This window comes from Papilio polytes, unplaced genomic scaffold (assembly GCF_000836215.1).
Source record: "Papilio polytes unplaced genomic scaffold, Ppol_1.0 DF822511.1, whole genome shotgun sequence".
Lineage (NCBI taxonomy): Eukaryota > Metazoa > Arthropoda > Insecta > Lepidoptera > Papilionidae > Papilio > Papilio polytes.
The window spans coordinates 442,541-468,536 of NW_013526693.1; the positions used below are offsets into that span (position 1 = coordinate 442,541).

At 35.7% G+C, this 25,996-nt stretch overlaps 1 protein-coding gene across 1 annotated transcript in view; it reads left to right on the forward strand.

Annotated features, from left to right (window-relative positions):
• The window catches only part of LOC106106027 (amphiphysin), a 34,589-nt gene that overhangs the window by 4,762 nt on the left and 3,831 nt on the right, over positions 1–25,996 (forward strand). Inside the window, exons 2-7 of the mRNA XM_013286550.1 lie at positions 21,796–21,931; positions 22,644–22,834; positions 22,979–23,083; positions 23,918–24,088; positions 24,364–24,508; positions 25,177–25,404. Coding sequence (XP_013142004.1) covers positions 21,796–21,931; positions 22,644–22,834; positions 22,979–23,083; positions 23,918–24,088; positions 24,364–24,508; positions 25,177–25,404 — 976 coding nt within the window. The remainder of the gene's footprint in view (positions 1–21,795; positions 21,932–22,643; positions 22,835–22,978; positions 23,084–23,917; positions 24,089–24,363; positions 24,509–25,176; positions 25,405–25,996) is intronic.

Consider the following 25,996-nt stretch of genomic DNA (forward strand, 5'->3'; position numbering starts at 1 on the left):
AAAAAAAAAAAAAAAAAAAAAAAAAAAAAAAACATACAGACGAATTGAGTACCTCCTTCTTTTGGGAAGTCGGTCAAAAAATTAAGGTCATTCGTTTATTATTAAATGAATTCCTCAAGGAATAAATATTGATTTTATGTTTTTAACAAAAACCGCAAGAATACCGGTAATATAACAATCTAATGAATGTTTAACTCAAAGAGGATAAAATAACAAATATATACATTTACTAATATCTAATTATAAGCTATCATAGTTCATATTTTCTGAATTCCGAAGTATCGCGGGATCGACTTTGCCAACCGGTTTGTGATACCGACCTCATGTTATTCAAGTTTTGTATCTGCCCAATGAATGCTGTGTTTATCTCTGCTTACCGTTTTATCACTGTCTGTGTATACACGAATGTATACACGTCATCTATCATTTGACAGTGCAACATTTATGACGTAACTAGCTTTCGACCACGACTCCGTCCGTGTGGAATAAAAAAAAGTAAGTTCTCTACATCTAACATCAATACCAAATTACATCGAAATCTATGCGGTTTTTTAGGCAACAAAGTCTAACAAACATCCATCCATCTAAACTTTCGCATTTATAAGTATGATAAATTCGAGGGTGAAAACATTCAAAACAAAAACTTTAGTAAAGAATTTGCTAGTAAATAAAGGTAAAAAATTTTGATCACCTTTGCACAGTATTTGTTCTTATTCTCGTATGTTTCTTACCATCTTATTATGTAGTGTTAAAATTTTATGTAACGATTTACGAAAATCGTAGCGATGTGTTCGCTTCAGTAACTCGAATGCAAGCTAATTGTATAGGTTTTGTAATATTGCAATAATTGTAGCTGATAGCATTCTGCGGGCGTGGAGGTGTGATGTCGACCACATGAGATGTTGCGAACATAAATGCAACTGTTACATTATATACTTGCCATACATTTAATCAAAACTAACATGTATGAAAAACGGGATACCATGGTTAATCCTATCAAAAAAACGCCATGTTTAATATTAAAAAGACGAGAATCTAGATAGAAACCAGACGCTAAATAATTCGAATTACTTTCTTTGTCTTTATCGATTAGTAGCTGTTGCTCGCGAATTCGCCCGCGTGAAATTAAAAAAATATAGCCTGTAGTACTAACAGATAAATTACCTTTGTAATGGTAAAAGAATTTTTAAAATCGACTTAGAAGTTTTTGCGTGAATCAAATACATACCCAAATTCAAAAATACAAATCTTTCCTATTTATCATATTAGTATATCATAGAAGTAATGTCTACTTATTTATTACATTTCAAATAAGACAAGTAATTTTTAATATCATTGCGTCAAGTAGTATTGATGATGTCATTTAGACAGCATAAGCGACGGATAGGGCTCTGTCAAATGTTGTCATAGAAAGAGTTTGTTTAGTCTGTTGATGTAACTATTTGCTAAACATCTTTGCTTTGTTCTATGAATTGTAATCTATCTTTAACAAGTATCATATTTGCACATCCTAACTATGTAAGGTGAAATAAAAACAATATATGTAATTCTTTTTAATATTAAGTAGGTATTTGCTGTAACTAAACATGTACTGTTATGTCTAACACGTGGTCAGTCAACAAGTGAAATTGAAACATATTTCAAAACGTATCGTAAACGTGAAATCAATTTAAAAATCAAATTTCAAAAGTGCACATAGAGTCACGCGACGTGCTCGCGCGGGAAATTGAGAATAGCGTTCTCCGTAACGATACATGATAATAAACGAAACTTATTACATATTCATTTACCTATTAGATGAGTCAAGTTATCGAAATATTTTAGAGAAATATATAGGAACTGCAACAAGTATAGGTGTGGTACAAACAAACCGGATTGGACACATTCGCGGTAAGGCCGGCACGAGTTCGTCAGCCGGAGGCTAACACGCTAGCCCACATTATTTATAATGTAAATCCGCACCTACGGTACTCCGTATGGTCATTTTTCGAAGATGAACCACTTTCTTCGTCCCCGATGGCGACGTGGCGACAATGCCAACAAGTATGCTAATTCGTGTCAGGTGAATGGGGACGTTCTGATCAGTACGTCCTTGTTTATATGGCTATTTACGGGATATGCATTTAAATGTTTTGCACGATTTCATGCAAATATTTAACCGCCTAATATCGAACTCTTGGTCTAAATTTAAACGTCTCAATCGAGAAAATACAAAATAAGTTACAACTGTTTCCTAATTAATATTCGTGTCGCACACTCTAATTAGGAGATTCGTACTCTTGCCCAAGCTACGCATGTAACACGGCAACTGTTTAACAGTTCATTACTCTTAATTAGCCGAGAGCTGATTTTTGACAGAGTTGACATAACCTCGTTAAAGGAATGCAACAAATGCTCTAATAGACTACTCTTAGTTATTATTCCGTAATACTAAGTTGTGTAATTGTTTGCAAATTTTGGCTTTTCAAATGAATTCACTTGTCTGTTTGTTCAATAGTTGTTGAGTCAATATTACAAGCAGTACTAAATCGGACCTTAGACATTTAGGTACGATATGTTTTGTTCTGATCTATTGTACTAGAAAATGTTCGATAAGGTAAATCGTAATTACTTCCTTCAAATTCTTTGGAGAATTCTTAACCATCATACTAATATTATTAATGCGAAAGTTTAGATGGATGTTTGTTAGTTTTTAGGCAAAACGGCTGAACGGATTTAAATAAATTCTGAGAAAATATGGTAAAGATGTAGAGGATAGTCCGGAAGAACACTTAGGGTACTCACTTTTGTTTTTGTTTTTTTTTTAATTCAACGCGGATGGAGTCGCGTGCAAAAGCTAGTATCCAATAGTTTTGAACAAATAGTCTAGAGCGAGGTTTCCGTCTGATGATGTCATATAACCTAATGTATTAACTTGGAATATAATATTTGTTGTGCGTGGGTACAGTCCTTGGTGCTAACATAACGTGGCCCAGACCCACGTGCCACCCACTATTCACTTTCGTTCATAATCGACTGTTATTACTAATACTGATAATAACTTGTTCTTAAAGTATTATAACAGAAGTCTTTAGTACCTCTATGGTTTACTTGTTGTTGATCGTGACTTCGTCCGCGTGATGTAGTAGGTATTCACTGATAACGTAGCTTTTTTATTTTGTAAGAATTTTTGAAATCGGCCCAGTAGTTTTTGAGATATTACAATACATGCAAATCATTCCTCTTTATAATATTAGTATAGATAGATGAAAGGTTAAATCTAATTATTTCTATGGAATATAATCTACTCGTATGATAAACCAGAAAGTGTTAGAATGAATGTGGATGGCTACAAAGGAAAAGGAAGACCGAAGAAAGTATGGATGGATTGTGTGAAAGAGGATATGCTTATGAAAGGAGTGGATTCAGCAGCACATACTGTGCCGACCCTCCATAAGGGATAAGGGCCAGTTGACGATGATGATGACATAAATATTATGATACACAAAGTTTTCATTTACACTTCTCTCCTAGATGTACAAAGATTTATGGTCATAGCACGATGAAGTTAACACAGCGGACTAGTGTTGTGTAAAATTTCACCTAGTGTAAAGTTATTTTGATGTGAACTGGAAACATTAACCTAAAACCCTACACGGAAGATGCAAACCTACAGATCGTTGTTGTACAGATTGATTTATATGAGGCAACCACTATAAACCATGCGATGGAAAACATACTAAACAGATTTACACTCTAAGATCGGAAACGTTAGTTTTAACTGGCTGGTAAGGTGTGGTCTAAGCGATGTCGTTTTTTAATCTCGTACTGGTTTTTATTAACATAGATAATGTATGTTACGAGAAACTTGAATTTAAGCCTAAATTTGGAACTCTAGTCACAGAAAGCCCTAATAAGAATGATCAGATTAGATGTTTTGTGTCCGTTTATTTAGGGAATTTGGTGGATTGCTATTATCTAGATAGAAAACAGAAATTAAGGAATTGTATTGTCTACCTTATTGATTGTAACCTCACTATCTTATTTCTTTCTAGTATTATAGATGCAAAAGTTTAGATGGATCTATATTAGAATTTGTAGCCTAAACTGCTGAACCTACCTCGATGTAATTTGGCATAGATATACTATACAGTAAGTTCATGATTTAGTTTTGTTACTTTAGTCTTCTATGTGGAATCTTACTTCTTACTAATATTATAAATGCGAAAGTTTAGATGGATGGATCTTTGTTAGAGTTTGTAGCCTAAAATGCTGAATGGATCTCAATGAAATTTGGCATACATGTAGAGGATAGTCTGGAAGAATACATAGGCTACTTGGTTTTGTTTTTTTTTAATACCACGCGGACGGAGTCGCGGGCGAAAGCTAGCTATTAATAAAGCTGTTATCACAAAGTATAACCCGTATTAATAGTATGATTAGTATTTGGCGCACAAGACGTCAGAGTAGCAAAGAGCGATCTATTCAGAGACAAAGGCCGGGAACAACCTGACATAGTTATGAAATATCACATACTAATTTAGGTTCGCGCGTGTTCATTATAGGTCATTGGATCGAGATTCGCTTGCGGGCTATTGTCACTATCTATTCACAGTTACACGTGTAACACATGCCAATCAATTATTGTGTGCTAGCTTTCGCCCGCGACTCCGTCCACGTGGAATTAAAAAACCAAGTACCAAGTTTGTGTTCTTCCAGACTATCCTCTATCATATACGTTAATTTGTAACACGAAAATAATATAGATCTTTTCATATGGTGGTGAATTAAATTAAAGTATTGTAAATGTATCGAATTACTAGTGAATTCGGTTCAAATTTTACCACATTAACTCACATGATTTTAATCTTGGTCAGTTTTATCACGAAATGTCCGAAGGTTATTGTAACCACTTGGCACGTTATCAAAAGCTTTGACTATCTGAACGAATTTTTACCAATCTGTCACCTGTATTACGTATTGTTTTAATATAAATTATTTAAACCTTATTTACTTGTATTTAATACTTATTGTAACTTTAACACGTTCCGTGTCTTACTACTCCTATGGTTAAGAAGTTCTTTCTCATTGAAATTATTACTACAAAATGAAGAGTGGATGGTTACTAAAGAAATATGAAAAAACGGATCATGTTTTATAATGTAAAATAGTGCTTTATTATTTTGTAATTCTTAAAATGGGTGTAGAAAGAAGTAGTTCTCTAGTTCATTTATTTGTAGCCACACGGTGATGTAGCGACGTGTTTCGTCAGCAAGCTTCCGCGAATGTTTGCCAAATGGTACACTTTCATACAGATAGAATCAGTGGAGACATTTTAAAAAGCTGACTCTATACTCCTATACGAATATTATAAAGCGTAAACACATACTACTTTGTGGCGTAGAATGTCAGCAATCACAGCATATTTTTAATGTCTTTTCTTTAATAAAAATCTTGAGGCTATATATAGAAAACATGTTTTCACACTATTAAACTCAAAGGGTGAATAAATTGAAAAAAGACCCTCATGTGGGAAAGGGACCATAAACTACAAGCTGCCAACATTAAGGAAGCAATGTAACGATAATTTTGACATTTGCAATTGAGAATTTGACAAATATAAACAATGAAATAAAGTTTTATGTAAATGCATAAAATTTTATTAATAAATTACATTGGACCCGTAGTCATAAATGTTATTTAATGCAATAAAGAAAACAAAAGACACGAAACAAGTTACTAATGTGTTATGATCATGATGGGGTAATTTCGCAGTCGACTATTCATTTCAATTGATACGTCACGTTTACAAACACGTGTTGCTACACGTTTGGAAGTCATTCTGATGAACACTATGGTATGTTACAAAGTATAACTTAGTATCGTATTACGAATTCATAAACAATGCACTTTAAATAACAATTTCAAGAAAGAAATAAACTTTTGTTATCTAGGTTCCAATTGAAAAATAACAAGCAAGCAAATATTAATACATTTAGGTAATATAGAAGAAATCTAACTGTAATTGACCTGGATTGTTTTTTGGTATTGCCAATACTCTAACAGTTTCTCTGTGGATTTTTATTGTTAACTTGTTTTCAGTATGTTTTGTAGATATTAAGACATGTATATAATATAATGTAGGTGCCTTCCCATATTTATAATCTTATGTCTTCTGATAGTCAAACGTATTTTTATTGAATTTTAATTTAGTTATTACAATTAGTGAATGTTGTATTGGTAGGCTGATTTCCACATAATTAGACTACCAAACATATTAGTGTAGGCTGTTTATCTGAAATCGTTTCGATAGAACTCTAACTAGAAATAGTATAACTTTAAAATTCGGTGTCAGAGATACTTATCATCGCATTTGTATTTTTATCTCTTATAGTTGAAGTATTGTACCATTTATTTTGCAATCTTCATGTAGAACTAGCTATTGCTCGCGTCTTCGTCCTCGTGAAATTAAAAAAATAAAAGATATAGCGTTACTCAGAGATAAATTACCTTTCCAATGGTGAAAGAGTTTTACAATTCGGCCCAATAGTTTTTAAGTTACATAATAAAAATAATCTTTCCTTTTTATAATGTTAGTCATGTAGAATAACTCTATTTTATGATGTTTTCTTTACCAGTTTTTATGTTTTGTTACAATTACCACAGAGTTTGCAATGCACCTCGCTCGGCGCTGACCCCGTGTTGCAGCGCGCATTCCAGGCCGTGCGGCGGACATGTTTTTGTTGGCGCGAACTTTCCTCTCCTGGTTGTACTTTCTCGTACATGTCACCTGCCCCTACGGCTAAAGAACCTTACACATTTACTTCCGTGATGACGGTATTTCTTACATTTAGTAGGTTCTTAAGTTGAATTTTATCTAAAATCCTCGAAGAATTTCTTACATGAAATCAAAAAAATATATCGAAAGAATGATTAGTTATAACTATAACTAAATAGTTAAATGTGTGAAGTTTATTTTGAAACATCAATCGCTCAATAAATTTTTAATATCAAATATTACTCAATCTAATTTCCAAGAATTTTCTACGACCTACAAAATGCCACCTACATGCATCCATTTGAAACGCTCGTATATCACATATTTAATAATGTATGACATTGAAATATATCTTTTTAAACTATATTGTCTTCAACGTCTGACATTTTTATGTAACAACCATCAATTATTATATTAATAGTGTTATCTCTTCTAAGACTTTTCCATCTTCATATCTGACCTAGTTTAGAATATCCACGTATTCTCCTAGTCTGTTTTAATACAATTTACTTTAGACTAGAGATTCCTAACCTTTTTGCACGTAGAGCCCTTTCAAAATTGAATAGTTTTGTCGAAGTTCCTTTTTACTACCTTTTTTAATTTATGATCCTAGAAGATTCAACTAATCTCTTACAAACTGCATAAGACTGTACCGCTACTTTCGCCAGCTGCACCGTCCGTGTGAAATTAAAAAAAGAACAAAACCAAGTAGCCTATCTGTTCTCCCAGACTATCTTTTACATCCATGCTAAATTTCATCGAGATCCGTTCAGCAGTTTAGGTTACAAACTCTAACATCCATCTATCTAAATTTTCATATTTGTTATATTAGTAAGGATTCTTTCTTTAATTCCAGGTATTTCTTCAACCCCAGTATCTTCTAATGTAAAGTAATATAATTGTATTATCTAATACTTTGTTTTCAATACACGCGGTACGTCTCCTTACAATTTTTCCTCTACGTAAATCTTATCAGATAAATGTGATGTGAGTAGACAGCTCAATAGCGAGCACCATACACAAGGTTATTTACTTCTGCTATGTACGGGTTATGTACATACTGACGAATTGTTATGTAATTCATCACATTAAAGGTAAATTCTAAGAATTTTTTCCATGAAAAAAGGTAATGTATTGCTCTCAATGAACGAGAATGCTGTGAAAAAAAATCGGGTCTGTCTCATCAAATTATAAATTGTCTGATAACAATCTAACGTGTAAAATATGTAATGGGAATATCGGATTTTGTTACATATTACAGTCACGTAAACTTTAAGCTACCTGAGCCACTATCAGCTATTTTTAATTGGAATCATATCGGTAAAATTAAATCGGTGTTTAATACATTTTATATGACACTACTTAGATAATAAAAAAATAATTAGCGTATGTATTTTCTTTCTAATGATGCGACATCTCTAAAGATGCAAATGTTCATCAACTTTGTGTTAAAACGCAATATTGTTTATTGCGAATGTAACATATTGCCGTATCGGATGTCACTGATAACATAATCGTCCTGTGTCGCTCTTTGCCATTGTCCGAGTCTCGCCCAACACTATGTTCGCATTTCACACTTGCATTTCTACTCTATTTAGGATTTACAGTACCCTTGTTATGTTTATTTTATTTATCGATGTCATCAAAACTCATATTATTCTTGGCAAAATATTAACAGTGGTCTGTATTTACATAATTTTCAAGTTTTATTGCGACGATCGGTTGCTGTTTTTGGATATGGTCCAATGTGGAGGGGATTAGTCAGGGTCCGAGGGTGAACGTCCTCAGCCCACGCGCCGCCCAGTCTTTGACCACTCGGTATGGTCAACACGCGCGTTACGACTTTAAAGTAGCCTCCGACATTTAATTTTCAATGTTTTTTAAAAGCTGTATAAATGAAGCCAATCCCACTGAAATGCGTAACCTAAATTGGGAGTGCAAAACACTATTTATACTATTTTACTACTTTTAATCAACAAATACGTTATAATTATATTCAATTACAGCGTCGGTTGTTTACAATCTCTCATTGCACTAGTCAAGTAAATGGTATCAAATTCCTGTCGGTCAGTCGTCAAGGACGTAGCCTGCGAGTGAGCGCACCTCACTTGTACAAGTACTGTCCCTTAGCACCGCACTATACCTATGTACTAGCATTGTGTATGCAGACGGCGACAGCCTTTCAGACGTGTACTTTGCTATGAGACATTTCAATCTACATCCGTCTCACGTCGTTCTGTTTTTTTTAAGAGTACTATCTTTCGCCCGCGACTCCGTACGCGTGGAATTAAAAAGTATGTAGTCTATGGGTTCATCCAGATTATTCTCGACATCTAAGCCAAATTTTATAGAGATCTGTTCAGCAGTTTCCGCTACAAACTTTAACAAACATCTAAACATTTGCATTTATAATATTAGTAAGATTTTTGCTTGTCCATTTTTCCAAGAGCACAAGTTCTATGTGCCAAATTTACAAACACAGATATAAAGTTTAAATGCATTGAATAGGATAATGACCATTTTCAAGTGTTTATTTGACTTTTAATAAAAGTCACTAATAATCCAAAAGTTTCGTTTTTATGTTCAAAATGTTTCAATTTATAAACAGTACCAGCAAGAAATGCTGAAATGTAACTTCAAGTGATTTTACCAAGAAAACTAAGACGTATTGAATATGGATTTATTGGTCGTCACACGATTGTGCTGTCATGTTCTACGATGAAAAGTTTAACAAATACGCAAGCGTTAATATAAATATACAACTTAACAATACAATACTAATTCTATCCAATACGTAAACTTCGAAGGTCTTACCTAATGAAGAGATCACGTTTCTATAAAAGGACACAAACGTCGACAATTCTGTCAACTTTATTCCGTGATAAATGATGATAAATCACTAATTAAGTAAATACTAGTTTTTACACTAGACAAGGTTTGTTGCTGTTAGGGGTTTAGTTTACATCCTAGTGAAAGTTGTTCATGTCTAGTAAGGTTGAATTGAACATCTTAGCACGTATATGCGCTGTTCGTTTAACTAAATCGATAGCTCCCTTGTATTCATACAATATTGTGTCAAATGAAGCTAAACCAGTTACGCCCAGTAGTCGGTCTATCAAATAGTTGTTCTATTCTAGTCTCGAGTATCCTCTGGTCCAATTAACCTTGCAGCGGACCGCAGAGTATCCTGTGATTTACGATAATAGCAGACTGCACATCCAGCCATCGGCCATCCGTCATCCGGAAACGTCGCCGTGACGTATCGAGTTCATCGTCAACTCAACGTTACGTAAGGGTCTGCGCATACGCAGCTTATAACCGTCCCGATATTATTCTCTAAAGACTCTGCTGCATAATTAAAAATCGCCCTAAAACGAATGTGATAAGGTTGAAAGTCGCGTAAAGTATTAGTTGAGTTACGGCTTGTAGTAGCGGCGTCGTATATGGCCGGCAGCCAGGCCAGGGAAGCGACTATTCCCGTCTGCGAAGCTCGATATTGTATCGGATTGCACTCGGACCTATCCCCGACGTGTGTCACTCGATTCTAGCGCCATTTCATTTGATGTATGGACCATATTCGCGAACATTACGTGTTGTGTAGCATCGCCAAATACTATCGATGTTTGGACACGACTTATTACGAACAATGGACTGAGTACTGCGATATATTTTAGTAACGCTACATTAATATTCCACGCGCACATTTTAGCAATGTTTGATTATGATTTTGGCAATGTTATCCTATTGTGTTGATTCTTGCTAGTGCATACAATTAATGATGTCTGATGCAGAGATTTAGATAATTGTAACACTGAAACATAAATAAAACGATTATTTCAAAAGGATCAAATCTTAAAACTTAAAAAAAAAACATAAAACTTTAAAGATTTTTTGAAGCTGGTTAAAGAAAGTTAGACAAAGTTTTTAGAGACGTGTGGTCAAACACACATGATGGTACTTGCATAGACATAGTCAACAGACTGCGACGGCCCCACCAAACTAGTTTCTGTATACCTTTTCCAATGCATTCTACGCTGTTGACTCCAAGGAATGTGACCTTAAATATTAGGCGTAAATCGGCACCGAATTGTAATTAGGATTGGCGTTAATACAACCAAACAATAACTACTATATTGAATGAGTACATAGAAATTATTATTCCCATTCTTTGAAAAACTTTGCAGTGAGATTTCATAATATATTGAGTACTTCTTTCGGTGATTTTGTGTTATCGAAATAACGACGATGGATAGACAATAAGTTGATATTATTTTGTACATGAATTTATGTCTATTTCTCTAGCATAGCAATATTTTGAATTATTGCGAGAGGCGATCATTTGCAGCAGCGATGTTAAAAACATGCAAACATAATAACGAAGGAGGAACAGGCACGAGGCCGGGGCGTTGCCGTAAATACGAATTTAGAATTGTCAGTACAGCTTTATCGCGCCGCCTCTAATCTTTTAAAACATTCAGTAAATGTAAGTAAAAAAATCATTAAAGATAATTATTATAAGGAACCTTCCTGATTAGCATTTTGTGATAAGCAAGTAAGCGCTTTCTTTATCTTCGATCCTTGAGCGATATTTACTGCATGAGTGTGCTTTCTCTTTGAATTTAATCCACCATGCAAAGACGCTACGGATAGTCCGTGATTCATCCACATTAAGTTCGGTGCACTATTTATATTTTACAGCTTCTTATGTCACTTGTAAGTCGCGAGCAATGAGCGAGACGGTCGCGAGTCGAGACGGTTCAACGAAAACGAAAACAAGGTCGTCACACCGTCACGCCGACTGCATATTTGGAGTACCGCTGCCTTCGCGGACTCCATTCCCACAACTGGCTTATGTTACTACTCTGTGACACTTAGCAGGTTATTGTCGCCGACTCCATACGCACATTAGACGTATTGCCATCGTATTGCCTTTCTAAAGTACACAAATACACTTATTTCGTTAAACGACTACTAGTAACAGACAAAGCTTTGAGACATCAATTTGGTGTCTGTTAAGTCTCAATTAATAATGATCTGTTTGTGAGGCGACAATATTTTTCAGACGATAAATTTATTGAAGAGTTGCCCTATTTATTGTTATCAAGCAATCCTAAATCGTCCGGACGACACCAGAGAATACGTCAGAATTGCGTCCGTTCTTAAAAAAGAAACGGGGTCAAGACTCAAGAGCTGCGTTTGTATTATTTCTGGAGCGAATCCGCTCCAACATCCAATTGTTCGTGAAAACTAATGATGCATCCCGCCTCAAGTGCTGCGGAGGTTAACCAACGGTGGTCTCGAGTTTTGAAGTGACTCTGCAAATACTAATGAGTTAGCATAAAAACTTTTTGCTTATCTCTTGACATTGTCATGGAGTACTTTTAAGAGCAGCAACCTAAGTTACTGTGTGAATGTCATTTAGAAGTATCAAAGATCCATCAACGCTGATATACTATATTCATAAAATACGGTTTTGTTTATCTTCGATTTCTAAATTTATATTGTTAAATCCACATAGAAATGTGTAGTGAAGGATAGAAATCCTATAAATTGCATATTATGTTGGTGTTTGTTTACAAGAAACGAATAACTCTATATACGTTCCTGTTACGAAAACATTTATATCATTGAAGACGATTTAGTTGTCTTGTTATTGAGGAATGTAGAGAAGGTCTAAAGAGGCCGGGTCCCTGTTGCGTCTCAGCAAATGTCACGCGAACAATCGTGAGCTGACTATGACGAAACACAAGCTTAGAATCTATTTGCGATACTTAGATAATACGAGTCAATAGACATCCTCAAGAAGAAATTGTAAGGTGCAGTCTATGGCTTTCACTTTTACCGTTCTTTGTTTGTGTTTATCATAATGTATTGTCCATTATCTACAAGAATATGTCTTCTTCAAGATATAAATCAATTCCTAATTTTCTTATGCTTAATCGTTACACTATTATCGCTAAATGAAGGAATTTCTATGCCTCATGGATGTTGAATGGCCATCGATACATCTCTTTGGTTTCTTGCGGTCCGAGAATGTTTTCTACGTGCTAAACGTGTTTGACAAGGTAGTTCCGTCCCTTTTCGTTGTCCGCGTTTATCACCGTGTATCTCACTTCCACCTCCCCCCTGTTGTCCACCTGCGTCTCACTGACACACATCCTATCTTCCGTCGCTTTCTATTTTCGATGTCGTGTCTATTTTTCTATGTTTAGAGACAATATACTTTAGAATTCCGGTAGTATTTCGGATGGCATTAAAGATTTAAGTATACGAATACATTAATTTAGTATTCGGCGTGAAGCGAGCGTGCAATGTCAAGTTTACGGTCGGACAATGTACCTGCGTTGTTTTTTGTTACGTTTACAAACATTAATTATATTTTAATGTTGATAACGATTTCCTCATTCATAAAGAGATGGCTATTACGATAGACATGGGTCATCTGATAAGTTGAGGATAATCGTGGACTCTTTGAAAGGGAGTGGTACACTAGTGGTCTTACAATGATGTTAAAGTTTGTGATTGTTTGATTGTTTTGTAAGGTAGATCTTTGACTAGTGACGATTGAATTGAAATTTGGGACATAAATTCATGATCCCACAGAAAAAAAAAGTATTTAACATGGTCCAAAGTACAGTATGAATTGGAGGTGCGTCACAATAGATCATTGAAGCAGTGCACAATACCCAAGCGACAATACAGTACGAAGAACGTACTCATCCTGAACCGCTCAAACACAAACATACAAAGTTTTAATGTAACTCAAACGTTTAATTTAAACGAATCGGATGTAGTAAATCACATAGTTTTACGTTACCCGGCACATTTCAAACACGAATATTCACTGTTTAAATTTTGCTTTTGAAATATCGAAAATGTCTTTGACGTCATTCATGTTTTTTAAATAATTTGCATCTTTGACCGACTTCCCAAAAGAAGGAGGTACTCAATTCGTCCGTATGATTTTCTTTGCTTTTTTTTATTATGCAAAGCCTTAACCGAAAGAAGCGGTGCTAATAACATAACTTGTAATCAACCTTAGCTGTAGCGAGGACAGTATTAGCTATCGGATAAAGCGATGTTATTGACATCGAGTGCTGTAATACTTTCATTGCATTGCACCAGAGCGACGCATTTGTACGGGTGCGCCCTTCCCTCACAATGTTGCCCCGCTTTTGTGGTATACACAGATCAAGCATGACTAATGTTTTATACCTATCGGTGTTTAACTGATCTATGTTACACGGGAAACCAACAGCACTACAATGTACAATGGAGACTTCAGTCGAATTTAAAAATAAAGAAAAAAATTGTTTAATCTATGTCTATGGTATTGCCTGAATCGACTTATCACGGAATATCTTCCAGAATCTTCCAAGCTATGAATGTGATGTTAAAGTACTAACCGTTACAGTTACAATTGTAAAATTGTTTCCCTGTTACAGTAATGACGTAGACATAGTACCAGCGCCCTGGTTTCCTTGTCACAAATACAGCAATTGACAATGCACGTCCGATGTCAATTAACATGTTGGTGTACTGTAATAATGCTATGCACTATTACATTTCACATGCAATATACCACGGCTACTAGTAAAGGGCAAAATGCATAAAATTCCTTATTCAAAATCTAGCTAAAACTACTAGTACTTCTGCCTAAGTACTCAACTACTTCGAAGCTAACTCTCGATGTTTTTGCACTAAATAATACTGCGTCATTAATTTAGCTTTAAAATCGATATCAGTGTTCAATTCAAAACAGCTGAGTTACTTACACGTGTTTGTGTCTAATATAAGAAAAAAAACTAAAATAAACTTCACCACCGCAACGCAATGTTAACCCACGTAATACGCTGTGTTGTTACAATCTACAAAGTGGTCCAAAGAACATTGCAAGGACGTAAATTAGGGCTGCGAACTTGGATGAACACTGAAATTAATGCCGAGTAATCAACCTTTAATATGGATGACGATGAAGGAACACATCCAGAGACTTAATTCATACTACCATATATCATAGACCGAATAAGCATCATGCAAATTTAAGAAGGTGACAACCCTATTTACCTACTTACTCCTACCATGGATCTAGACAAGGTTGTACCATAATGTTCTGTTGTATTCTCAATGAGAATGCTTCATTTGCTGTCTTGTTTTAGAGACAATGAGTACAACTCTATGTGATATATATCTATAACAGAATGGATTAAAATATTCAATTTCGATATTCCGCTTGATAGTGCTAATAAAGTTTTATAGTTTATTTGCTTATAACATGTTATTACACTTGTGCATACACTGGATTATTTGTTTTTAAATTTCATTAATGTATTAACTACGGGTTACCAGTATAACATCGTCATGTTTTCTAGATTGGACAAGTTTACGGCAAGAGCATAGTTGTGGTAAGAACGTCAAATATGCTACAGAAATGGTTGCCAAATGGTTGGGCCCAATATCGTTAAATAGAACAGTTTAATCGATCTCATTGTCGTCCTTCGATCTCTTGCGATGTGTTAAATGAGACACTTCGCGTGTTTTAAGACGGGAGATAACAATGTTATGTGCTGGAACATTGCCAATGACGGGGACTTCAACATTTTGTTTGATATGGACTAGATAACATTTGATATCCAATTTCGTAAGAACAATATTGTGGCATTAAACACCAGTGAGGCTTTAGCATGATTCATTTGTTTTAAATAAAGAAAATTGCTGCAGTGACAAAAAACTAATGTAAATATCAAAAAAAGGTGCGCTACACTTATAAACATTGACAAGTTATTTTTAAAACACATAATAAGACTTCCACGTTACGAAAACATAGATAAATAAACGTTATCTGGACACAAGAACAAACAAAATTTCCTTTTGTAGTGATAACAAGAGCATTGTTAAAGTATCGAGTCGTACATCCGTGGACGGCGGAAACATTCATGTCACACCAAATGAGATGCTAAACACGAAGGCACGTTTAAAATGTGTGTTTGTCGACTTTCTCCGATTTGTTGACCGTTGATGGGTCAACAATGGACTAGGAAATTATACCCCTATGTTTACCTAAGATCATCAATGATTGTTTATAAAAATGACAGACTTCGGAACCGCACAGTATCCATTTGTTACAATATCCGAGGCGATTGGCTTCTACCTACTAGTGTAGATGTGGTTAGTACGCACTACTCGTAGTATCTAGAAATAATATTGGCCATTGTTACGAAATAATATCGTGTGTTGGTCACGTCTAGAAACTATTTATTTCCAATGTAATCGGTTATTTGTGTTGCCTTTATACTCACATCCTCTCCGATGCGATCATTGTAGACTGCTTACAAACATCCTAGCGCACCTAACTGTATAAAATAAACAATAATAGATGTTCTTCAGTTGATGTAATAAATGTTTATAATCTAATCCATTGTTTGTTCTAAGGTTTATAAATAATTAAAAAGTATTAGCAGGCGTTTATAGTTGGTTTAAAGTCCTCTTATATGTATTTGTCCAGTTTATAAAAGTAAAATCAAGCGAATCGTGGATAACAAAAGCTCCGCGATGCCTTACAACAATTATATTTTTATACTATTATAATATTATAAATGTGAAAGTTTAGATGGATGTTTGTTAGAGTTTGTACCCTAAAGTGCTGAACGGATCTCAATGAAATTTGGTATAGATGTAGAGGATAGTCTGGAAGAACACATAGGCTACTTGGTTTTTAAAACCACGCGGACGGAGTCGTGGGCGATAGCTAGTAGAGTAATAAAGCTAGAGTTTCGTTATACAAAGCTGTGATGTTCCAATAATTTGATAACAAATTGTGGTGCAAAAATCGTGGCAACGTCGTGCGGGGTCGGTCTTAAAATAAACAGAGATCGTGTAATGGATTCTGCTTCTAATTCTTTTCATAGATGATGTCACTAACGTCTGGGAGTAATACTAAATATACGTAATGCTAATATGTTTGTTTTAATTTCAAATAGAAATGCATTAAAGGCATTAAGATTAAGTAGAACGTATATTTTTGGAAGCAAATCCTATATCAATTGTAATCTATGCAGAACATCACAAATAAGTAAAATATACTAAAGTATTGTTTAAGCTAACAAAGGAAAGGATTTGTAGAATTCTTTAGATAAGACGATAACGTTGACGTGCAGATTTCATTCCTGAATTACAATGGATATTATAGTTTGAAAATGTTTTCGTGTAAGTCGATAGTTCATAGTTATAAAAATATCTTCTATCGGCTTACCACAAATATTCCTGAAAACCTTGTCGTAATATCATCGACAAAATTTGTAAAAGACCTCACGTGTCGTGTCGCTTTATTGCATGATTGTAGTTTGTTGTCCGCTGGAAAATGACAATTACCTGATTCCTTGGAGCATTGCGACAGTTTGACCTTTGGACATTCGCAGTTTCATCTGTCAGAGAGGTACCTAATGTACTAATGTCTTCAAGTCTTTTCAATATTTACTACATTTTGATTATTTAATTATGTACCTACTTTGTTGACACGTTAAAAGACAGATTCACAAAAGTATAAGATTTTGTAAGAATTAGTAGAGGTTTGTATTTTTTTTTTTATAAATGCAGAACAAACACAAGGTAAAGTTGAAGGTAATAATCTATAGAAAAACGGTATTTTCCCAAGGTAAGATATACTGTACCTTGAAAGGGAAAATGTTTTTATTATACCGTCACAAATGTAAAAATTAAGGTTTATAAATGTATGTGCACTGAATAATAATATAAACAGTTTGAGATAGACATCACGAACGAGACAGTAATGTAACGCAATCGTTTATTTTCCTGTGTTAAGAGGAAAACAAAATGTCACGTAGTTTGCAGAATTTAACTGTAGTTGTACCTAGTGTTCGTCAAAGATTGAAATCGGTCGCTTCTATTTCCTGCGATGCGATTGGAAGTCGTCCAAACTGTCCCGCCGTCTGATGACCCACTTGGTCACGTTGTGTGAATCTTCAACCCTCACACTTGTTGCTTCAGAAATTATTAACTTTTTTCCATAATTGTTTATTGTCACAACTTTAGTTCCGCGAAATTAACGTAGATCTATCATTAATTGCTGATGTGTTTTAATAGTTTTTTTTCTACTTATCATTATCATCTGACGCCAATTTTTATGTCATGCTGAGGGCACCCTTTGGATCTCCAGGTCGAAATATCTTTCTTAAACATAAAGTACTTAGAGTTCAAAATTCTGCACGTACTCTATTGTCTAGTCTTGCTGGAAGTTCTATCACTTCCGTATTAATTATCATGGCTTTACGTAACACCGTTTAACTTTTGTGTTCGATCATAAACTGCGTTACAATCACGTGGGAAAGTTGTAACGGTGTGATAGCTTCGCGTGCATTGTCTCTTGTAATACCGTTTATTGAGGAAACGAAATGATTTTAGTGATATTCTATTACAAAGTGTTGCGAAAGAGCGACTTTATGGTTTGAGAAGTCGTTTAAAGGGAGAGGTGTCATTTCGAGAAAGTAAGTGTTAGTTACCCATGTCGTGAACTGAACATAACTAACGACCATAATCCAGAGGGATAGGCATAGACCACAGACCTCTGTTTGTCGTGGTCCTGACGCACCTCTGATTTCTTTTACTTATATCTACGCATACGTGCACGTCGGTTTCAGATGCTCTTGATCTCGTTTCTAAAGTATTTCTTCAATCTGTACAGTAAGTGTCTTTGTAAGCTGCCGTAGAATCAACGGCTGAAGATTTTCATTCGGTACCTATTGCTATGGAGTACCAGCTGTTTTATTAACTTCGAAATAATAAGCTTTAAGTATATGTGCATTAACTGCATCGAGGTATCATTTTCTACAATAACAAAATGTTATCGTCGGGTAACGGGTAAGCGCAGCTCTATTTATAGCGAGCCCCACATGGCTCGCTGTACTATGCAACATGCACTGGAATACTGGAGAACTAATCAAAATATTATAGCCAGTGTATTAATAAAGCATTAATGTTTTAGTCTTTAGACATAGGATTTGGCACAAGTTTTAACTACATTTATAGATTGTATTCAGAAGCATTTTTTAATGTTTATACTCTAATCGTCTCTTTCTATCATTGTGGTTTTGTTATCTAACGTTGTAAATTATAGTATTGAGTAAAACCACAGATTATACTAGAAATTAATAGCATGTTCATCCAAATTTTCAATCATTACAACTTCCTGTTTCAAACGGAAACAAAGTAAGGTCACTAGTTACCTAAATTGTATTTTGTTTGTATGATCCATCGTAATAACTAATAATCAATGATGTAAATTATACAATAACTAGCTTTAGTTCGCGACTCCGTCTGCGTGGAATTAAAAAATTAAATATTTGAGTAGCCTATGTGTTCTTCCAGACTATCATTTACATCTATGCCAAATTTCATCACAAACTCTAACAAACATCCATCCATCCATATAAACTTTCGCATTTATAATGTTAGCATGATTAGTATGATTAGATTAGTATAATTTAGAGCAATGGACAGATGGATGGATGTTTTTTAGAGTTTGTAGCCTAAACGGCTGAACAGTTTTCAATGAAACAGAAGTAGAGATAGGCTACTCACTCACTTTTTTTTTAAACTACGCGGGTTAACGGTAGTAGTATTATAAGAATAAGAGTTACGCTGTGAATTCACTGCTATAACGCAAGGAGATATTTCCACAAGGTCGATCTACGGAAAGCAATCTTCTATCGCCTGAGTAATTGTTTCTCAGCTTTACATCACCTCGCTGCATTTTTAAACTGAATAATTGTTTCCTCTGCACTCCGGTTGCTGGTGATTTTAAGATTACATGTTTCACAAATGTGATAATTATGGATGCTTCCTTGAATGTTTCTTATAAATGTAGTTAGTTTCGCCACAAAAGTTAAGCTGCATTGTCTTGCAAATTATCTAAAAAGTTTTGCTTGATGTTAAAGACATCTGTATGTACGACTATTTCTAATTCGATCATTTAATGTTAGTAATCAAATCAATCTCAAATTGCTCATTGTTTATGGTCTTCAATAAAGTCGTTAGCATCTAACCCCTGCAGCCAGTTGACCGATACGATCGCCAATCGTCACGCCGATAACCTAATCATGTTAACAATTGCCACGCTCCAATCCACGACACGGCTGCCGCTATCGATTGTCAACTTTAATTACATCGAGATAAGGTCGTACACGAGATTCGATTGCGAGTAGTAAGTTTATTAGCCGAGACAATGGTTGTAATTGGAGGCCTCGGTCAAAGACAATCGAAATGGAAAGGAAGCGCGCGCGGACGTGACGTCACCAGCGGACGCTGTTGACGTCGAAGTGTTGTGCGTGACCTAATGTTATGAAGATTACATAGATTTGTACATCACCAAATTACATCGAAATAATCTAATTCAACAAATTATAAAGAAGAAAGATTTGTATTTTTGTACTTATTGAAACAACTCAAAAACTACTGGGCCGATTTAAAAAAATCTTTCACCATTAAAAGCTAAGTTATCAGTTACATAGACATTTTGAATTTTTCTTCAATTTGACGGGGACGAAGTCGCGAGCAACAGATAGTTATTTATAAAAGCCCTAGTGATAATTTGTAGAGCATTCCTAAACCAGTCGTAAGTAATCCGGCTTCGAGATGCATTGAAGGTTTTGTATCAATCGGTCACGAGGCGACCTTGTGTCGACATCGTATGCTATCTGTTTCTATAATTTATAACCTCACACATGAGATGGAGAATGTTGGTATCTGTTCATCAGTTCTCGAGTTTCAGAACGTACCCCTTCCCTTCGTTCTGGCGTAAAACTTGACAATATTATTATGTGAAGTTAATTTATATTTTCTTTGTAAATGAATTTATTTGTAAATGTTTATCTTTCTATTTATTTAAACTACTTTTTCTGACATAAAACAAGCGTCTGTTAATGTGTCAGCCCTTTGAGTTAATACCAACTGGGTAGCTTTGGTTTGCACAGACTTACGTGTAGGGGGTAGGGTCCTCCCCCCACCAGTCGCGACAAGCATCTAATGTTTCAGCCAGTATATCAACTTTCGTAACTCCTCGCTTGTATGTTAATTCTGTCATTTGAACAGGGTTGACACTCACAAAAACTATACCGTTTAGTTTAAGGAAATGCAAGAGATGAAGTTAGAAAATGCTATGGTTTAAAACACGTTTAAAGCTCACAGTCTAAAGTAAATTATATTATAGTACTTAATTTTAGGCATTTTTTTACATAAATGACTACTGTATTCGGTTAAAAATATAACAAGGCTTCAAATGTTTCTTCTTCGTCATTAAATCTATCTTTCACAAAAATGAGCAACCCTAACATTGCAAATGTTTCGTCATAAATAAACGAAGACGTAGTGTTATGATTGATTCGCGCACAATGAGTACAAATTTGCTAATTCAATCAATTACGACCACTTTTGCATTATGTAAATTAAGACATAGTTTGTTAAATGAGTCCTTTATTCGGTGAATAATTTTGACTGTCATAGTTTTTTGGGCAATGAAGAGGATTTCTTCTTAGATATATACTATTTCAACTTGTAACACTCCTGTCTTTATGTATTGCTCACGATGAGTTACATAACAGCGACGACGGCTCGTGAGTGTCGCATTAGTTGCAATTTGAGATTGTTATATACAGTTGTACTTCAATACCACACTCGTATTGTCAATTTCATACCTCCTCTCCCTTCCCCTTCACAATTACCTTGTAATATACAGAAGTATATGGTTAAAGGAAGTATGTTTAAGGAAAAGAAAAAAACATGTTTTACGCTGTCCATTTGAATTTATATCAAATGAAATTGTTCGTAGTAAATATTACGTAATCAATGTAATAGTATACAATTCTATTTATTAGTAGTAGCAAAAATTTTATCAATCGGTCCACGTAGCATTTCCCAAGTGCCTCTTAACTGATTGTACTCAAACAGACAATATACATACTTGCGTTACAACGTAACATAATACGGAATATACAAATTAATGGTCTATCGTTTTCGTTTTCCAGCTACTCCAGAACCTGGGTAAAGTGGACCGCACGCTGGACGACATCTTCGAAGAGCATCTGCAGAACTTCAATCGGCAGCACCAGCAAGCCACACGGCTACAGAAGGAGTTCAACAACTATATACGGTGTATACGAGGTAATTATTCATCATACAAGTCATAACTCAGCTGAAAATCTTTCTTATCACTTGTACTTAATGTACTGAAATATTTTGAAATGATATCTCTTGATAACAAGATCATTTCTCGGACATAGAGTATGAATCATGCAGTCAGGTCGCAATGAAAATGTAAACAAAATTCTAACATCGGTCCAATTATTTCAACAAGTCTTAAACAAAGATTGCTTGAAAAATGTCTGAATAGAGATAGAACCGCATAGTATTATTATTATATGATTTATCTTGTAAAATATTTCACAAATCTGTGCGCAAATGCTAGGAATGTGGCCTTCACTGTCGTGTCCACTGACTATGGTGGAGTTTGCGTTTTGAATGTTCATTTAAGATAAACAACACGTGTTGTTTGTCTTACGTTTCACTAAGGTCGTCAGTAATAGTACAGCTATGGCCCCCTGAATTGCTAGGCTATAGTCTTGACTGTAGGACTTTGAGTCGTTTAGAGGTCAGCAAGAGATACCCTCAATGAATTTAGTAAGAAATCAACAATATAAGATGTTGCATTTATCATATTCACCTGTATATTGTCAAGTTATTCTTCACTATTTTAATAACAAAGTAAGTGTAACTTATATACAGGGTGATTCTTAACGGACGGATCTACTAAGCTATTGAGGTCCCTCCACAAAACCGTTGATCCGTCCATTAAGTACCACCCTGTATGTGTTAGCGGTGCAAACGGCGTCAAAGAGTCTGATGGAGGCGATCACGGAAGTATACGAGAGCAGCTGGTCGGGGCACGACCTGCTGTACGTGCAGGCGCAGAGCATGGAGATGCTGTGGCAGGATTTCTCCCATAAGCTAGGCGACCAGGTCCTCATACCGATCAATACATACACCAACCAGTTTCCAGAAGTCAGGGTGAGTTACTATAACAAACAATAATTAATTTAAACAACTTGAGAAATATATGAATCCAATGTATTCTCGCTCTTCTAAATTAATTATAAAATTACAATTAATTATTTGGCGATGATAAACCAATGTGGAATTAAATGGTTTCAGAAAAAAATCGAGAAGCGCGGCCGCAAGCTGGTAGACTATGACGGGCAGCGACACAGCTTCCAAAACCTTCAAGCCAACGCCGCTAAAAGACGAGACGACGTTAAGGTATGGACACTACACTATAATATCTATTCATAATTAAATAACACTTATTTGTCTATAAAGTGTACACTAGATAATTTAAAACTAGGAAACGTTAATAAGAAGACTAGATAACATCACAATGTGTGCAGTGGTCTGTATTCGCGTGGTATTTCGGTGCGACGTGTGGGCCGGAATGTTTGTTGTGATTTGTGCTCACTGAAATCTCGCTGTCAGTTTTATTTGAGTCACAAAACCGTATAATTTTATATTATGCGTGTATTATAACATTCATCTTTTCAAGATAGATTAAATTTCAGTCTGAAAGGAGCGATATTTAGATTGTACTAGCTTTCGCCCGCGACTCTGTCAGCGTGTAAACCAACAAACGTGAATAGCCTATGTGTTCTTCCAGACTATCCTGTACATCTATACCAAATTTCATCGAAATTCGTTCAGCCGTTAAGACTACAAACAACAAACATCCAGCTATCCATATAAACTTTCGCATTTATAATATTACTAGCTGTTCTCGCGTGGCTTAATCCGCGTGGAATTTAAAAAAAAATGTGTTTTATTGTTTACATTTGTCAATTTTACAATATTACCGTTACTATAATATTCTTGCTTAGTTTATGGTCCCTTTCCCACATGAGGGTTTTTTCTTATTATATCCCTAAGTTTAATAGCTTAAAAATATATAGCCTAAAGCTCGTAAATGTAGGGATTTTTATTCAAAATTATGCTGCCGTCCTACGCCACGCAGTAGTATGTGTTTACGCTTTATTATATCAGTTTAGATAGATTATATATGTGTCGTGTGGAGTTTTCGATGTGGTAGCATGGTGGTGTGCGCAGGTGACGAAGGGGCGCGAGCAGCTGGAGGAGGCCAAGCGCACATACGAGCTGCTGAACTCGGAGCTGCACGACGAGCTGCCGGCGCTGCACGACTCGCGCGTGCTCTTCTACCTCACCAACCTGCAGACGCTCTTCGCCGCCGAGCAGCTCTTCCACACGGAGACCTCCAAGGTGGAGCTTCCCTAGAACTTGCTCGATTATCACTTGACCACTTGAAAATCCCAGCGAATTCAAAGATTGCTCGGAACAAACACTTGTGTACAGATAGACACTAACGGCTAACAGTGGTAGTGCCATCTTATGTTATAAAAAAAACTAAAATTTTAAATATTGTTTTCACTATAAGCATCGCAAATGTATCTTCGCGATTTTCTCCGATATTACATAAAGACTCTAATTTTAATAACTGTGTAGATGAATCGTTAAGAATGTCCTTACATGTGCAGGTGTACGCGGAGTTGGAAGCTATCACTGACAAGCTGGCTACAGACTGCCAGCGCGGCTCCTACGCCAAGAAGACGGGCTGCCCGCCCTGCCCCTGCCCGCCCTGCCCGCCCACAACGGCACCGCGCACAACAACGTGCAGCGTGAGTACACACACACACCAACCACCATACACACACACTCAGTCCGCGATGGAAACCATACTCTGGGTATAAGAGCCCTTTAGCCTTCGTTTTACAATGTCAATAAGCCTCGAATACACATTTGTTTTGCTATCCTAGTGGAAAATAAATTTAAAAGATGAATTTAATGAAAATACCCATTCTGGTCCTTCGAGTCAGATATTAATAATTGGGTGTTTATGGTTTCCGTCGTCGACTAAGTAATAATGGACTGTTTGCTTTACTTTTGATCTCATATAAAATTACTAATTATACTATCAAAATGTGCGCCATTATTTTGGAGTTGTTGATCAGTTTGGGGTTGAAATTTTTGTTGTTTAAAGTTTTTCAAAAATATATTAATTAAGAAAAATTAAACTAAGCGAGCTTGAAATTATTAAAAATGACTTTATAAAAAGTTGCCAAATCATGCTTAAAATGAGTCTTTTTTTCGAATTAAATTACAAATACTTTGTATCTCCTTAAATCGATTTGCCAACTTAATTATAAGTATTGCATCTTTGTGAATTTTGACTTATTACATATAACAAGAGGTGTTTCACTAAAAATTTAAAGTGCATTATATTTATGAAATGTTGTCGCTGTGTTAAAACATTAACAATGTGTGTGCATGCGTGTGTTGTGTGTGCGTAGCGCCCTCCCCCGCGCCCCCCGCGCTCAACGGCACCGCCTCCCCCGCGCCCGCCTCGCCCGCCTCGCCCCCCGCGGCGCAGGGGACGCCCCCGCCCTCGCCCGCGCCCTCGCAGTCGGCGACGCCCCCCGGCTCGCCGCACACGCCCCCCGACACGCCCGACGCGCCCCCCACGCCCCCCGACACGCGCAACAACAACGCGGAGACGCAGCAGAGTGCGGCGCCGCTCGGTGAGTCCTGCCCCACAGCTGTCGGTAATGTCGGTAGTGTCGGTAAGAGCTCGCTTATCTGCCTCTTGTGACGTCATAGATTGACCTACAAATTATAACTTGCCTACTTTGTAGATGCTCACAGCAAATGTCTACCTACAATGGGCATCGCCAAACAATTATATTGGAGGTCGATATCAAGAGCTGCCAGTAGTGATTTTTTTTTACAAAGAGAATGCTTAGAAATGCGAATATATAGTCTAAATTTTAATGAATATTAGACAAGTCGTTTTTAAATTGTATATGTAAGTCTCTTGAAATAAAGAAATAAATTTGAATTACTCCAATATCTCATATGTTATGAAGTATCTGTTGTCGAGATATCCTTGAGATTGTAGGAACACTAGTATTTTAAATAATTCATATGTTATTAAAAATTTTATCTTTAAGGGCAGTCCTTGACAACGCCCAAACTAAATATATCACTTTTTACATATGTAACTCCCGAAAAGTTTGTCCAAAAATGATTATTTGTACTACATAAGTTTCATATAAATTTAAAAACTATAGATGCATGGTTTTTTGAATGTATTAACAATGCTCTACTAAGCAT